The following is a 16,532-nucleotide window of genomic DNA, read 5'->3' as shown; positions in this document are numbered from 1 at the left end:
CTTGTATTTATGAAAAAAATGTTAACGGTTAAATTAATCAAAATTATAAAATTATCTGTATATAATCGAAATGGCTGTAGATAATTTATTGATAATGCCAGTCTCTAAAGAGAAAATTAACAAAAATAATTTTTGTCAGTAGTTTAATTCCAAGGGAATAATATTACATATTGATATAGCACAGGCTCGCTTTAAAGTACTCTGTAGATTAATTACCTTGGTTATTATTCGCCGTTAAAACAAAAACACGTAACTTGAGATACGTGGTTTTGTCAAAATTGACATATTTAGATTCTACACCCCAATTTACGAATATAACATTAAAAACATTAATAGGTTGCAATTGGATTTATTTTTTTAAATCGAGAAAACATTTAAACGTATCTTTTATATTCACAACGCATTTCGCGCAAAAGCACGTATCTTGCTTATTTTCAGCTCCTATCTCACTTCATGACGCGAAACCACATATCTCTAAAAATTCCCCTTTGGCAAAATATTTTTTAATTAAAATCCTCATAAATTCAATATTGAAACGAAATTATTTAACTATAAAATTAACTCGCGTGTAAAAACCTAACACGCAATTTCGCAAGTCCCTGCAAAATTAAAAATCCATTTTTCTCAAAAAGGCCACCGAAAAGATACGTGGTTTTGTTTCAACGGCGACGTATTAATTAACCAATTTTCATAATTACTTTATCATTTGAAAGGTTGAGACGTGTACTACTCAATGTAATAATGATTTATTTTTTTGCTTACATTTTATTATCTTAACTTTTAGCTATTTAATTTAATTAATATAATTAGGCAATTAATTAAGTAAAAGTAGGATCTAATCATTAGTGCAGTGCTACAATACACGTATTTCTATACAATGAACAGATATTTCGAACGTCTACTCAGATAAACAACAACAAAACACCTCTTTTCAGCATTGATTATAGCTTAAGCAACTTGTTTGAACCCAATTTATTTTTAATTTCTAATTAACCCATTTTTGTAATTAATATATCCATTGAAAGGTGCTTCTTAATGTAGTATTTTTATAACTTACACTTTCTGAAAAACGAAGAAAAACCTCAATACGTTTTATTTTAAAAGTATTTTTTTTTAACTTTTAATTAGGTGAGAAACTAAGTAAGATTAGACTCTAATCGCTAAACTGACCATATTTCGAGAGAAAGAACAGATATTTCCCACGAACAGCAATAGAAACCCTACATCAATGGGGTCGTAGCATTTGTCCGAAAACTCATTTGTCCGAACTCGAAAACCGAAATTGTTCCATTTGTACGAATTTAATGACCTTGAGTCTCATTTGTCTGAACGAGTAGTATAGCATTTGTTCGAATTTCCATCGCAAAAATAGTGTTTCGTATATGCATTATGTCCAAATTTTTTAACCAAAAATTGGCTGGGTTTGGTGTTAATTCAGAGTTTGCTTTAGCTTAGCTTAGGTTAGGTTAGCGAATAAGAAGATTAGTTCATTATGAAAAGGAATAATAAAGCTAAATCCTAAACAAATTTGAAGAAATTTAAAAACTTACTAATAGATCGTACCGATAGGTCTTCGAGGAAACAAACCGGTTAGGTTAGCTAATGTATAACGTTGGGACAAATGACATTTCGTACATTTGACAAACGGAGAGAAAGGTTAAATTGCCAACAAATTATACAAAATAATTATTGGACAAATGAAACCGTAATTCGGCCATCTGAGCCATATTTTTACAGTTCGAACAAATGAGTATTCGGACCAATGAAATTCGGACAAATGCTACCAAATTATTTCAATAGCGATTTTAGCCTTTAGAAACTTATGTTTCTAATATTAATTATCTTTAGTTGTAATTAACCAATTTTAACAATTAATACATCACTTAAAAGCTAAAAAAGTGTTTATTAATGCAATATTTAAATAACTTTTATGACACCCAATTTACGAGTAACGAGAAAAAAAACGACACGTTTTATTTAAAAAATACTTTAATTAATTTTAAGTTATTAAAATTTAATTTAGACAGACATTAGTTGATGTATGAAGTAAGAATAGCTTCTAGCCCATAGAGTAAGCCACTCACATAGAGTGGAAGGCTATCAGCGAAACTTGTGAACACTTTTCGTACGCAACGTCTTGTTTTCAAGGCGTGAAATAAACAAGATGGCCTAAGGGTAAATGTGCAATATCTGGACAAAAAAGTAAGTTTATACTCTAAAAAATGTAAAAACAACATCATCGCCCTTCAGACTGTATTTATTTAGGCCTCGAAAACAAGTTCGCCCGTTAGGATTCATGTTTCATGCGGAGATGTAATCGTTTTAATAGATACCCACACTTTTTGAAATGCATCCTTAAAAAAATTGACTTTCGTCGTGTAAGTAAGCTACCCTGAAAGTGTAATTCTTTTTTCAGAAAACTCATGATTTTATCGATATGCCGCCTGACTACCAATAAACTCACAAATGGAACAATTTTAAAGTCTTATGATAGTATTTGTTTATGGAATTTGAACCCTTGACCGACCATTGCCTACGCGTATTATACGGACCGGTCAAAAGGCCTACTTCTTTGCGGACACCGCCAGAAGAAAAGTAGACAGTAGATATTTGGTCATTTGCGCCGGGATGTTCTTCCATCCAGGAGTGGCGACCACTTCTTTGGAATGTCCGACGATGAACTTAATGGCCACTTTCTGCAGGACATCCACGTTGTACTTCTCGGCCATCTGAAGAATCTCGGCAGCGTTGTTGACGTTGATGATTTTACACAGGGTCTGGATGCAGTATCGTTTGAGCAGATCTAGTTGAAAGTAGTCGGAAGCCGTCAGCAGGGGCAAGCAAGCGTCCTCCATGTAGGGCGGACGACGTTTCGTGTACATGAAATAGAGGATGTGTTTGACCGTGGCGGCGTCAAAGACGTTCCTCAGATCCACGACGTTGTTGGCACTCTCTTTCATTTCGCTCTCGAACATGGCTCTGAACATCTGCGAAGAAGCGGCCAAGATGACTTTGTGGCAAGGGAAGTCTTTCTCCTTGGTTCTGACCACGACATCCGTGAGGACACCTTCGTCCCACATCATTTTCAACGGTTCCAGTAAGGGCGCGTCTTTCGTCACGGACTCTACTTGTAGCCGTACCAACTGGTCCGTGGTCGCTTCCTCCTCCAGACTCTGAATCGGTCCCAGAGAGATTACCATTGTTAGACTTCCGTCGTTGTACAGATCCGGATTCTGACGCTCGATTTCGCTGATGTTACATACTCTGTGCAGTTGAAATGCTGAAAATAAATTGGTTAAAGCGGTAAAAACCCATTATTCTAAATCAAAATAATATATAATTTGGTTTAACTTGGATACTCTTAAGAGATATATGATATATATTTGGCCAAAAGTATTTTTGTCTTTTTATCAATTTAATATGAACGAAATTGTATTCGAAATGGTAGAGATTTTGCTTGTTGAATTAATAACACAAAATACCGAGAACGTATTAATTTTAATGAAAATATGTAAGTTTAGTGAAGTACTACTTAAATCTGGCGGAAAAAAACAATTAAAATCGAAAGAGAAACACCATATGACTTAAATACTAAAAGCTATTTTGCTTAAGGTTAATTAATATGTGATATTGTTAAAAATATTTTTTAGTTTAAAGTAACTAATTAAAAAACGTTCTATCGCCGGGTACTAGATGGCGCTATACAATTGAAAAAATGGAGAATTTCCGTTAAATAGGGACGTACAGAGTATACTTTATCAATTTCCTTGTGTAAGCCAAAAATGTGCACCGTATATATTATAAAAATTACATGATTTACATAATTTGTATCCCGCTCAAAAGGTTGCTCCCTAACCCTCTGCTAAGGTAATAGATCAAGGTAGCTGGCCTAAAAACCATGCTCCATATTCACACATTTTCACTTTCCTTAATTATATCTTGATAATAAGTGGGGTGGCGGAGTGGTTAGCACTTTCACCTCGCAGCAAGAGGAGCTGGGTTGAAGCTAGGAATAACTCCTTTTGCGTTGAGTTTCCAAGTTCTTTCCCCACTGGTTAAAGGGGTTTTTCCCCGAGCTTTTCGGTTTCCCCTTCCATAAAAACTTGTTGGGGTTAACCATAATAGTTAGTGTAGGGAGCTGTTGGCTCACTTGGCATGAAGGGCTTGCCACCACCTTGCTACGCATTGTAACCCGGCCACCTGAATTATTGGCTTTAAAAGTCGGTTGGTGACTTAGGCCTAAGGTGGTGCCTTGGGTATTAGTCTAGCTGATTATTATTATTATTAGTTATCCAAAAATTCATATAATTTAACTTTAAACAGAAAAATTTACAGCTCTAAATTTTTTATGAATATATTTTTTTTTGAAAAGTGTACTTTCTAATATCTCATCCGTCAATGAATACATTGATAACGAAAGTGAAGTCGATAGCTTCAGAAAAATCTCGGTGTACATGTCCAGATCATTAAGCCACATACTGTACGAAGGTATGTTAGGCTTTTGGTATAATTTAAGATAATTGCATAAAATAGGGTACATGACGAGGCGATTTTCTGTTGGGTACAAATCTATTGAAATCAATTTTACGCTTATATTTATCTGCAATATCAAAATAACTCCTCAAAGTTATTTCTGTGGGGCTTTGCCCCGTTTGTATTTTCCTGTGGGGGCTCGAGCCCCAGAGCCCCCACTGCCACGAACATGATAATCTTTCCCGCGGCTTACTAAACCTATTTCATCGGAGCAATTGTATACAGAAACTGGTAATGAACACTATGAATTGTCAAGATTGTATTTATTTATGCTTATGAAGAATCACTACATTGGGACGAGCAGTTCCCCCCCCCCTTGGGGGAAGGAAAACGGTCACTGGCGTGTGCTTCAGTTGAAACTTCTCTCTTTATGAGATGTACTATAATCTTTTGGTGGCTACGTTTAACACATCATAAATTTCTGATAATACTTCTGGTGGCTAAGTTTAACACCCAAGACACCTTCATAGGCCAAAGGTCGTAAGCAAAAGCAACTTACTGGTCAAGTTAGAGTAAATCCCTCTGGCGGTCGTTTGACTGAGAATGGTGAAGACGAGCTTCTTCTCGCTGGTGAAAATCTCGATTTTGCAGTATATCCCGGTTGAAGCCGTTTTCAGAAACTGATTTCGAACTCTAAAAGTCAGAAAGAGATCTTGGCCGTTCGTTGAGGGGACGTTGGGGTCGGCGATCTTATTGGCTTCGACCCACGCTTTCCATTTGTTGATTTCGTTCGTTGTTTCGACCGATGGAAACGCGGGGCTCTCCGCCATTTTTCCACTCGGAACTTGACCGCCAGCTACGCCCAACTGCTGCAGGAAACTCTTGATGGTCCAAACGAAGCGAACATTTTCGAAATTACTCATGGTGACCACGCGAAAAAGTCCGGTTTTTAAAACCGTTGACCACGCAGAAAAAATTCCCTTTTTAACAGTCGACAAAATTACGCCGGCCAATTTAGTTTAAAAAAATATCGACCATACGGAATTTTTTTTAAACTGTCAACCTCGCAACAAATTTTAGTCAATTTTAAACAGTTGCTACTAAAGTAATTCCTGACGTTATGTCCTACAAGAAATTGTTTACAAAATGAATGGTTTTCCTTTTGGTGAAGTAATCTGGGAAAGCTTTTAAGGCGAGAGAGGTTACGGAGAAGACAAATCTTATCAATTTTACTAAGATAAACAGTTTATTCAATTGGCGTCGATTATCGCGTAGCTGCAGGAGAGGCGGCTTTATGAAATGCTTAAGCTTAACCTCATCCGTTTACTGTTCGGGTAACCGCGACTCGGCTATATATAAGACTCATCATGTATGAGATATTGAATTGACTCCTTGACCCACTAATTTGATAAATCTGTTGTCAATAATAGTAGAAGCCCTAGCTCGGTGTTACAAGTTTCACTTCTTTTTTCGTAATCAGTCTCTTGAATGTTTCGTACTCTCTATTGAATATAAATTATTATTGAATATGGAAACATCCACAATTCCGAAATGCATATTTTGACCACCAAATGGGCAAATTTCATTTTATTTTGGGTATTAACATTAACTTTGAAAAAACAAATAACCCAGGGGAAAAAGTAAAACCTAGAGATTGTATAGACATTACAAAACCGTATTCTGATTTCCGTTGCTACGCAACACGTTTTCATATATTTAATTATCCAGCTTTTCAGTTTAATAGTCACAAGCCAGATTTTTTACACAGCATTCCTGAACTCCGGTCTACTGTTGTAGATTCTGGCAAATGTCGGTATTTTTAAAATCGTTTTGACATTGATAGTTTCCATGTCCCGGTTTGTTTGGAACACTTTAAGCTACAACCACCCATTATTTTTTCATAAATATTTATTGAAAGACAAAATTTAGCAAGCCTTTAACATGGATAAGTGCACCCAATGGTAGTGGCGTTGGGACGTTAACCCAAAGGTCGTAGGTTCGATTCCTGCCTGAGGTGATATGATTTTTCTCAGTCACTCTGGTATGGAACAATACGCAGAGGTATTCCTTGGTTTAAATGAAACTTCTAAATGAAATTGAGGCATTTGAGGACCAAAAGATTTTTTTAGAATGTTTTTTTTAAGTCTTTTAACTAGCTAAATACGTAAATTTATTTGTAATTAGATTAGTTTCGTAGAAATCATTATAAATGTGTCTTTAACTTTATATTGTCTGAACGAATCGGGTATTTTTAATCACTTTTCGTTAAAGTACATTTTCTAAGTGAACGTCGTCCATTTTTGTTATCGGGCTGCGGCTTGCCAATTTATTTAAATTAGTCGTTAAGTTTTATTCGTAGTTTAAGCTCCAAGCGGATCGTTGCTCAATGCAGCACGTGACCAACGTTATAAGAACATTTACCCTTCTTTAATGGCAGACCAATTGTAGTTTGACATTCAAGACCAGAAATGAATACATACCTACATGATGTTATTTTAAAATATAAAATATCAGTAATATTTAAATTTCGAAGAAGGCCTCAAAACCTGAATTGTTGGTGCTTTCATTTAGTTTTTGTGTTTAAAACGGTAACGGACCATCAGAGCGTCGAGTGGGCGGCGGTCTTTGAAATGGGGCGACGAAGGAGAGTGCCACGAGAGAGGAAGAAGCCAATAAAGAGAGTGCTCTTCAGTGAGAATTAATGTCGCCAAACAATTGAGTGTCGCAACGGCAGACCTTCCGTTCCTTTGGACTCGATGCATAACTAATACGGCGGCGCCCGCTAGAACGATCACTGCCAACAAGTGGGCCAAAGGCAAACTCTAGGATGGCGCTTAAATCGCAGTCTAGATTCGTGAAACCGAACATTTGGCGAGTAAAGCGCGCCGACAATATTATAATATCATAATTTTATAATATTAATTTAATGCGTCATTTTAATTTAATTCTTCGTTTTAATTTAATTCTTCATTTAATATTAATTCTTCATTTTAATTTAGTTCTTCATTTTAATTTAATTCTTCATTTAATATTAATTCTTCATTTTAATTTAGTTCTTCATTTTAATTTAATTCTTCATTTTAATTTAGTTCTTCATTTTAATTTAATTCTTCGTTTTAATTTAATTCTTCATTTAATATTAATTCTTCATTTTAATTTAATTCTTCATTTTAATTTAATTCTTCATTTTTATTTAATTCTTCATTTTTATTTAATTCTTTATTTTTATTTAATTCTTCATTTTAATTTATTTCTTCATTTTAATTTAATTCTTCATTTTAATTTAGTTCTTCATTTTAATTTAATTCTTCATTTTAATTTAATTCTTCATTTTTATTTAATTCTTTATTTTAATTTAATTCTTCATTTTAATTTATTTCTTCATTTTAATTTAATTCTTCATTTTTATTTAATTCTTTATTTTAATTTAATTCTTCATTTTAATTTATTTCTTCATTTTAATTTAATTCTTCATTTTAATTTAGTTCTTCATTTTTATTTAATTCTTCATTTTAATTTAGTTCTTCATTTTAATTTAATTCTTCATTTTAATTTAGTTCTTTACTTTAATTTAATTCTTCATTTTAATTTAATTCTTCATTTTAATTTAGTTCTTTACTTTAATTTAATTCTTCATTTTAATTTAGTTCTTCATTTTAATTTAATTCTTCATTTTAATGTAATTCTTCAATTTTCCAACTTACAACTCTAATATGAGACGCGTCCCTTTATCGGAGTATAAAACTGGTGCCATCTATGGCCGCGCCGGACTGAAAAGAGCAAGCGCTGTCGTTCTCAATTGAATTATTCGGAAAGTAATGACCCTGAAGAGCGTCTCGTTGTTATACTCGAAGAAGTTATCTTTTGACATATTTTGATCTGTTGACACCGAAGAACGCCATGGAATCTCTTTCTCTCGGGAACCACATACGGTGAGTTTTCAAGTCTCGATTTTTACCAAAAGATTTAGTCTATGTTACCTGAACATACCTGGAAGTGGGCAACATTGACCATTAATAACAATTCGCCAGTCGGTAGATAGCACAAGTCGTCTACCATTGTTTAAACAGTGCTATTTCTAAATAAGCGCATACACCGTAAAGTACCTCCTAGTTGGCTTTTAATATTGCGATGCGAGACTGGCTTACAATGCGGGCCGAAAACATTTTGGACCAAGCTAACTGTCGAAGTTTTACCCAGAAGGCTTGGAAATTTTCAAAATATTTTGTGGCAAGACGTTCAACCTCACTCGACCTCATAGTTCAAATTCATTCTATTCACTGATAGTAACTAAATTGGCGAATTTTAGGTAGGTAAAATAAACAAATTAATATAATTGGAGCTTAAAAACCAATTAGGCGTCCAGCCTATGAATTCGAGTAGACGTGGTTGCACGGAGTGAGAACATACGTCATCCCGAGACGAAATGTAATAGGAAAATTCTTCTAACTAGTGTATGCAAAATGGAACTAGATCTGGTTTCTGTGTGTGATCAGGCGTCGAACAAGTGTAGGCACGATATAATTTATGCATTTCATCATGACTACATTTAGGAGGGGTTTTCCTATTTTCAGCTTCGTTCGTGCCCAAATGGGGTTAGCTCATTATTTTTCCCCGGCATATTATTTTCGTGAAGGCACTGAACGTAGTACCACGAATAACCATAAAAACCAGTGGAAACACCGCAAAACATCTGGTGTTAAAATCCAAACCATGAAGACGTTCAGAGCAATGTTTTGATTTAGTTATTTAAAAAAAATCCTTAGTCAAATCCATATATTTGGAGAATTTGTAAAACCATTTTTATGAGAATGGGGTAAAACAAATGGATAGGCTTCGTTTTATTTTGATCAATTAAAAATGATTTAACATCTGATCGGAAAACATCAAAATTAGACCCTTAATTATTTTTAAAAAGTTAATTAAATTTGAAGTTTATAGTCACACTTTGTTGTATGTGATTTCTTTTAACTTTTCAACAGTTCTCAAGGAGTTGGAAATTTCCGGTTCATATTACTATTGACTCTCTTGCTTCTTGGATTTATTGCAGTTGCGAACTGTGATTACGGTGTGTTTGGGTACGAAGATAAAGAATTTGATTTAAGTAAGTGCGTATTTTCATAGGGGAAATTAAAATAGAAAATACATAAAAGAAAACGCATAATTTTTAAACTGAATTCGATTTTTCACAATTAGTCACTCCCCTCTCATCTTTCAATAATTATTGTCTTACGCGGTTTTCAAGACTGAACACCATGTCAACGCGATTTTTTACAATTTCTTTGCGTCGATCAAGTTTTGACGTTCGAAGCTAATATCACCTACGTTGTCAGACGTACGATATTCTCAATAATGTAATTGTCTAATTTAACTTTTATTATTAGCTACAATGCGTGCGTCGTGGTTATTAAAATTTTAATTTTTTTTATAAAAATAACTTTAAATGATATACTCCGACATAGATAATTTTACTGCCAATTTTTCTGAAATCGAAAATTTAGGGACCTGGCAACATTAAACACCGCAAAATTGCATATTTCTCAAATAATAAAGTATGGTTTCTACTAAAGCAAAAACACCGCGACTTATTGTTAGTTTTTACTAGAGCACACGTAAAAACCTTTGTACGTGCCAGAATTGAATGACAAGCCGTTACGTCCGCTAGGGGAAATTAAGCATTAAGATTAGATTCCACTAGTACGTGTCATAATCTATTTTTATTGGCACGCTTAAAAGCGTTTGTACGTGCGAAAATTGAAACGCTTTAGTGGAAACACTAAAGCACTATGGGGTAGCACAATGGACCTCTGGTCGAAGTGCTAGATTCGGCCTGGCCCAACCACCCAACCCCCTTGAAAAATAAGCACTATGCAATTTAATTTGCCTTGAGGTTAATTCGATCAGTCTTAAATAAGAAAAAAATGAGTGTTTTAATCCATATTGAAGAGTAGTTATCCTTTTGGTAGGAATATGCCCGGGTTTTGCAAAAGCCGATTTCTGTGACAAAAAGAGAGATGTGCTGTGGATGATGAAGAACAGAAACTTGGTTTGGGGAAATTATTGCAGGAGGAACCTGACCCACATCATTCACATTCTCAAACCGAGGCAAAGGATTTGCAGCGCTGTGTTAGCCGGTAAAAATTAACATTTCTTATAAATAATAATAATAATAATAATAATAATAATAATAATAATAATAATAATAATAATAATAATAATAATAATAATAATAATAATAATAATAATAATAATAATAATAATAATAATAATATTAATAATAATAATATTAATAATAATAATAATAATAATAATAATAATCGTTAGTATGACATTGACTATTCTCCCAATGTTATTTTTTTAATGATGGTTTGAATCGCCAATGGCCACATGAAACATAAGGACTGATAACACTTCCCAAGTCTTTTGAAATGTCAGTTAACTACAGCCGAAAGGTCACCTGGCGCTAACCTTTTTAACGGGTCAACAAAGGCTTAATTAAAAATGCAAATAATTATTAATCAAACTAACCTGGTAGTAATTGCGCTAAAGAAAGGAAAAGGAAGAAACGTATTTCCTGAAATTTACGACCACTATATCGATCTACGACTGAATTTAATTTTCAGAAATCTTTCAGTGTAATACTTAAACGTATTATGTAACTTATGATACCACCTAGAATCACCTTTCGGTATTTTCTGGTAGGTAAATTCCGAAAGTTAATAATAATAATTTTATTGTCGTCGGCGATTTGTTACAATAATAAAATTGTTACGAAATATAATCCGGTAAGCTAATAACCAAGGAACCTTAATTAGTGACTTGTGAAGCCAATTACCGATGGCCAGGGTGGTGGTAAGCCATTCATGAAAGGCGAGCCAACAACTCCCTACATTTACTATTACCGTAACCTCGACAATTTGAAAGATCTCAACGATGAACCTCAGCAGGTTTTTAAGGAAAGGGGAAACCGAATAGCCTGAGTAAAAGCCTCTTTAACTAGCAACAAGGAGTGGTTCTAAGATTATACCCGTTCCCACAAGCCGGGTTAAAACCCGGTTCCTATTGCTGCAAGGCGAAAGTGCTAATCACTTCGCCACCCCCCAAGCTAGACCCTATCTTTTGTAGGGAGCTGTTGGCTCGCGTGGCATGAAGGGCTTGCTACCACCCTCCTACGCATTGAAACCCGGCCCACCGAATTAATGACTTCAAAAGTCGCTTGATGACTTAGGCCTAAGGTGGGGCCTTGGGTATTAGCCTAGCTGATTATTAAACTCCCTTTCCTTTTTAATCCAAATTAAACTATTCACCTGTTACATTAATAGCGTAACTCGATCTTGAAAGTAGAGGTCGGGGACGGTTAACCATTATCCATGTTTAAATTGATTTTTTTCGGGAAAAAATGTAAACAAAGAAATTTAGCGGTTAATATTTCGGGAAGTGATTAAAAAACAATTTGAGCTTTTTATCGAAAAAAACGTCGTTTTTCCGATTAATTTTACAAATTTATCAACAAATTAATCGGATAATACATAAATATAAATTACTCGATCAAAACATTTTTCGAATAATTTTGAGAGCTTTATCTATTGAATAAAAGTTAACCATCCCCGACCTCTACTTGAAAGGAAGTAGAATTACAATAAAAATTAATTACTAGATTTAAAAATTTGACTCATTTATGTTACTGTAAGGCCGCGCGCAAGTAGAGCAAAGGCGGAAAAGGCCTAAAATTGCCTAAAACCTTAAGACGACTTCTATAGCTCAAGCTTCCGTTAAACCTGTTGGCAGAAATGTAAAAGTCTTTGATCCAACACAAATATAGAAGTTTAACCTACTAACTGTCAATTTGGCTGATGTGAAACGGGTTGATTTTCTTCAGGAACCCGCGAAATATGTTACGGACCAAACCCGACTTTAAAGGCTCCAACCTGCAGAAGAGCTTGCAGAACTATGCACAGTGGCCTGAGCGGAGACTGCACCTTCCTCAATTCCGTAAGAAACAGATGTGTCTGCTACGTTCACAAAGTCAAACCCATTTCCTCGTAAAACAATGTATCACTCATTGGAAATAAAAACTTTCTTCGAAGTTCTTAATATGATCATTTCACACTGTTAAACTCCAAATCAAAGATTTTAAATGATTATATAACATTAACATTAATCAACATCCTTGGAGCTTCATTAATTAATTAGTAAGTAGCGATAGTTAGTGGTCGTCCATTTAGTGGCGCAAAATTCCTGTAAGAATGGGGTTCATACAGTGGCGTAGCTGATGGTCCGCAGGGCCCTCGGCGCGGTGGGGGGGGGCTGAGCTTCTGGGGGCCGTGCTCACCATAAAAAAATTGAAAAGGGGGGCCCCATAGAGATTTTGGCGGGGAGGCCTTTGAGTTCTCAACTACGCCACTGGGTTCATATAATATGGCCATTATTTGGGTGGCTGTTTTGGGTACATATAGGTCCCTTCAGTCAAATTGTCGGAGTCTTTTTGTCCTAATGAAGGTAAGCCGCTGTATACCCATTTCAATTCTTGTTGTAGCGAGCCATAAGGCAGCGGAATTTCTAAAAAAGGCGATCGTAATTCTCATGAGATATATCCGAAGTCATTGAGACGAGAAATGTTACGCGTCAAGAGAGGAAAATGAAATCGCCCTCGATGGTAATACCCGTCTGGACCCTTGATTTCTCCATGATTGAAAATTCTACGACGTATGTCGTGAATTAGAGTCAATGGCTGATTATTTATATTTCTACTTCAATTCAATATCGATATCTGTAGAATTAGTGGTCAAATACGATGGTGCTAGTGGATCGGTACTGGTAAAGTTCAACATTAGCGACGTCCAGTGGCTTAGCCAGAAATTCGTCAAGGGGGATCGAAAAGGGGGGAAATTTAGTACATTCAAATTTAGGCCCAAGGGGAATCACTTTATCATACATTTATTATTACATTTTTTATCATACATTTGTTATCACATTTTTATCAAACTTTTTACATTTCATGAAGAGACTACCCTTTTTTTCACAAGACATCTTGCACTTGGACTTTCAACGTTATGGTTTAGAAATGTACAACTAAGACTTCATACATACGTTGATCAAATCCATAAAAAATATTTTTCCTATCGACCTAATAACATTTGTTAACTTTGTATACAGCTTTACGCCTTTGATTGACAAAACCTACCTAGCGTGAAATATTTATAAAAGAAACTCTTATCCGTGAAAATTTCAGAAATCGTTGAAATTTTACTAATTATTGTTAACGTAAATTGTTTTTCAAAAACAAGTGTTACATTTAAGTGCCAAGTCCTTATTAATATGCATGTGTTAAATCTGAAAACAGTTTTTCTTATATAAGTTTTATTTAAAAAAAAACAAAATGTTACAAAATTGTTTCCAATATTTATCCATCAGCTGCAATGTTGTGTGTTTTTTTTTAAATAAAGTTTATATAAGAAAAACTGTCTTCTGATGAATAAGGACCTGGCAATTAAATGTAACACTTGTTTTTGAAAAACCAATTTACGTAAACAATAATTAGTAAAATTTCAACGATTTCTGAAAATTCCACGGAAAAGGTTTTTTATAACTATTACACGCTAGGTATGTTTTGTCAATCAAAGGCGTAAAGCTCTACCTAAAATTACAAATGTCATTGGATCGATAAGAAAATATTTATACGACTTTGATCAGCGAAAATAACGTATGTACGAAGTCTTAGTTGTACATTTCCAAACCATACCGTTGAAAGACCAAGTGCAAGTCTGTCTTGTAAAATAAGGTAAGTGTCTAAATAAAATGAATTAATAAATATATGATAAAAATGTAATAATAAATGAATGATAAAGTGAATCCCAGAAAAACTACCGAATCAAAAAAGAACGAAAGTGTATTTTAGCTTGAGCAACTTGTCAGTTTTTCATGTCGTATTTAGTCATAAGAAATTGGTCTAATTTCATAGAACCAACGGTATACTTAGGTTTTCGTTAACGCTCTACAACTTTCTAATTGACATTTTTCATCTAGCACCTAGTGGTGAAAAATATTTTTTTTAAAATTGTTAAACATTTACAGAATTCGACGAAATTTCACTGAAACCTGTCCCCGATACACTAACTCCACCACAAAAATTTAAGCTTTCTAGCTACAATAGTTTTTGAAATAAAACGCTTGTCCGAAAAAAACCCCTGTATTTAATTTTAATTAATCGCTTTCATTGCTAACTTTGATTCGTCGGGTTTTTAATTTAGCCCACGATTCGATTATTTCGGAAAGGTTTAAATCATTTAATATGTCATTTTCACTGCTCATGAGCATTAAATCGTCCAACCGGTCGTCCGCCATAGTGGTTCTTAAGCAATTTTTTATAAATTTCAATTTACTGCACTTCCTTTCGTTACTGGTTACAGAATAGCCCGCGGTTACTATTAGCTGAACGAGTTTAAAAGCCAATTTAAGGATATTTCTAAGTTCAATTGATTTTTCTAAAATGTCTCTCATTGATTTAGCTTCACCGCAATTGTCAAAGAGAACTTCCAATTCCGTTTGAAGTGCATAAACGTCAGGTTTTTCGTCCTGAGATGGAAACAAGTCCAAAACACTTGTGACATTTTCTATGTTCAATTTTTCTCGGGAAACAGGAATTTCGAATAGGCGGAAAAGGGGGCTTAGGGTCTGAACACAATTCTGCGCATTACAGTCCAGAAATGAAATTAGCTTGTCGAGAACTATTTTAAACTCCTTTCGGAAAAGCTGGTGTAAGGTTAAAACCACGGCATTCTGTTTTGATCTAACTTTATAGGAGCTACTCTACGACGATGGTGTTTGATGAAATCGCTCTCCGCGTCAATATCTAATTTTTTAGCAAATACAATAGCGCTTTCAATTAGATTGTTTTGATTTTCGGCGTCTGTCGATATCACCTGCAACGATTTAAGCCCACTTTTTATTAGAATTACGACATCCACAATGTTCAAATCCGTTGATTCTAAGGCCTCCGTTAAAAGTTTCATCTTCCGTAAAATTGTATTCATAAAAATTAAAGAAATAATTAAATCAAAGCACTTCATTTTTTTATACAGCCCCAAAGCTTTGGTTTTAGTTTTCGCGTCAAAGCTGTATGAAGTCGAGATTTCCTTTAAAATATCAGTTATTGGCTCAATTGAGGTAGACACCGCTTCAGCGCTTTCGGCCCGTGCTGTCCAACGGGTTTTTGATAGATTCCTCAGTTGCAGAGAATTTTCAACTTCATGAAGTTTGAGTTTTAGTGGTTGAAAGCGCTTGGTGCTTGATGTTCCAAAATATTGAACATATCTGATATTATTGGACTGGCCTTGCAGCTATGTTCTACTGCGGTGTTAGTTCGATGCGCTTGACAGGGAATGTAGAGGACCTTATGTCCTACTAACTGCGAAACATTTTCTTGAGCGCAATTAAACTCTCCGGATATTGTGCTTGCAAAATCGTAAGATTGGAAAGCAAGGTTGGCTAACTTCAATCCCCACGTAACTAAACTCTCCAAAATATCTTGAGCAGTGCCAAATCCCGTTTTGATCTTGGCTACTTTTACTTCCAACAAACACTCTCTGGGAATACCATTTTCATTAACAATTCTTACGACATCAGATAGAATATCCTTATGCGATTGATCGGGAGTAGAGTCGGCCATAACTGTGTAAAATGGAGACTCATTAACTTCATTAACAACGCTTTTACGGACAGCTGCTCCAAGAAGTTTAATGAATTCATTCTGAGATTCTGGACTTAGGTAAGTGACGTGGTATGGCCTCATTTTCTTGTCCCTAAGCCATCTATTTAGTGTTAAATTATGTCTGGAAAGCAATTGGACAATTTGATAAAAATTTCCATTTTCATCAGATCCGGATCCACGAAATGCCAATCCCTGACGGCCAAGAGTTCTAGCAACATCAAATAAGATTTTAACAACTGCGGTGTTGTACTCCAGCATTCTTTGCTCCTCAATAAGGGCATTGCGTTTGTTTTTGTCAAAAATAAATTCAAGTTGTCCTTCGTTTAACATAATATAATAATAAATAAAT

The 16,532-nt window shown here is 34.8% G+C and overlaps 3 protein-coding genes across 3 annotated transcripts; 1 reads left to right on the top strand and 2 right to left on the bottom strand.

Annotated features, from left to right (window-relative positions):
• Positions 1 to 1,941: 1,941 nt before the first annotated feature.
• LOC149923273 (speckle-type POZ protein-like) lies at positions 1,942 to 5,404 on the bottom strand. The gene is made up of 2 exons (XM_090163128.1): positions 5,033 to 5,404; positions 1,942 to 3,280 (listed from the first exon to the last, which is right to left on the bottom strand). The coding sequence occupies exons 1-2, from the start codon at positions 5,394 to 5,396 to the stop codon at positions 2,565 to 2,567; spliced, it is 1,080 nt and encodes a 359-aa protein (XP_090019254.1). The 5' UTR covers positions 5,397 to 5,404; the 3' UTR covers positions 1,942 to 2,564.
• A 2,726-nt stretch (positions 5,405 to 8,130) lies between these two features.
• Positions 8,131 to 12,560, top strand: LOC149923272 (uncharacterized). The gene is made up of 4 exons (XM_090163450.1): positions 8,131 to 8,405; positions 9,456 to 9,577; positions 10,440 to 10,607; positions 12,353 to 12,560. The coding sequence occupies exons 1-4, from the start codon at positions 8,374 to 8,376 to the stop codon at positions 12,517 to 12,519; spliced, it is 489 nt and encodes a 162-aa protein (XP_090019576.1). The 5' UTR covers positions 8,131 to 8,373; the 3' UTR covers positions 12,520 to 12,560.
• Positions 12,561 to 15,736: 3,176 nt separating this feature from the next.
• LOC149923271 (zinc finger MYM-type protein 1-like) lies at positions 15,737 to 16,513 on the bottom strand. Its single transcript, XM_090162388.1, has one exon. It carries the CDS (start codon positions 16,511 to 16,513, stop codon positions 15,737 to 15,739), a length of 777 nt encoding a protein of 258 aa, XP_090018514.1.
• Between the last annotated feature and the right edge of the window lie 19 nt (positions 16,514 to 16,532).

The sequence above is a fragment of the Leiobunum rupestre genome, chromosome 11 (assembly GCF_980474605.1).
Source record: "Leiobunum rupestre chromosome 11, qqLeiRupe1.1.hap1, whole genome shotgun sequence".
Taxonomy (NCBI): domain Eukaryota; kingdom Metazoa; phylum Arthropoda; class Arachnida; order Opiliones; family Sclerosomatidae; genus Leiobunum; species Leiobunum rupestre.
The sequence above is the reverse complement of the archived record's forward strand: the minus strand, read 5'-3'. Positions and strand labels throughout refer to the sequence as shown.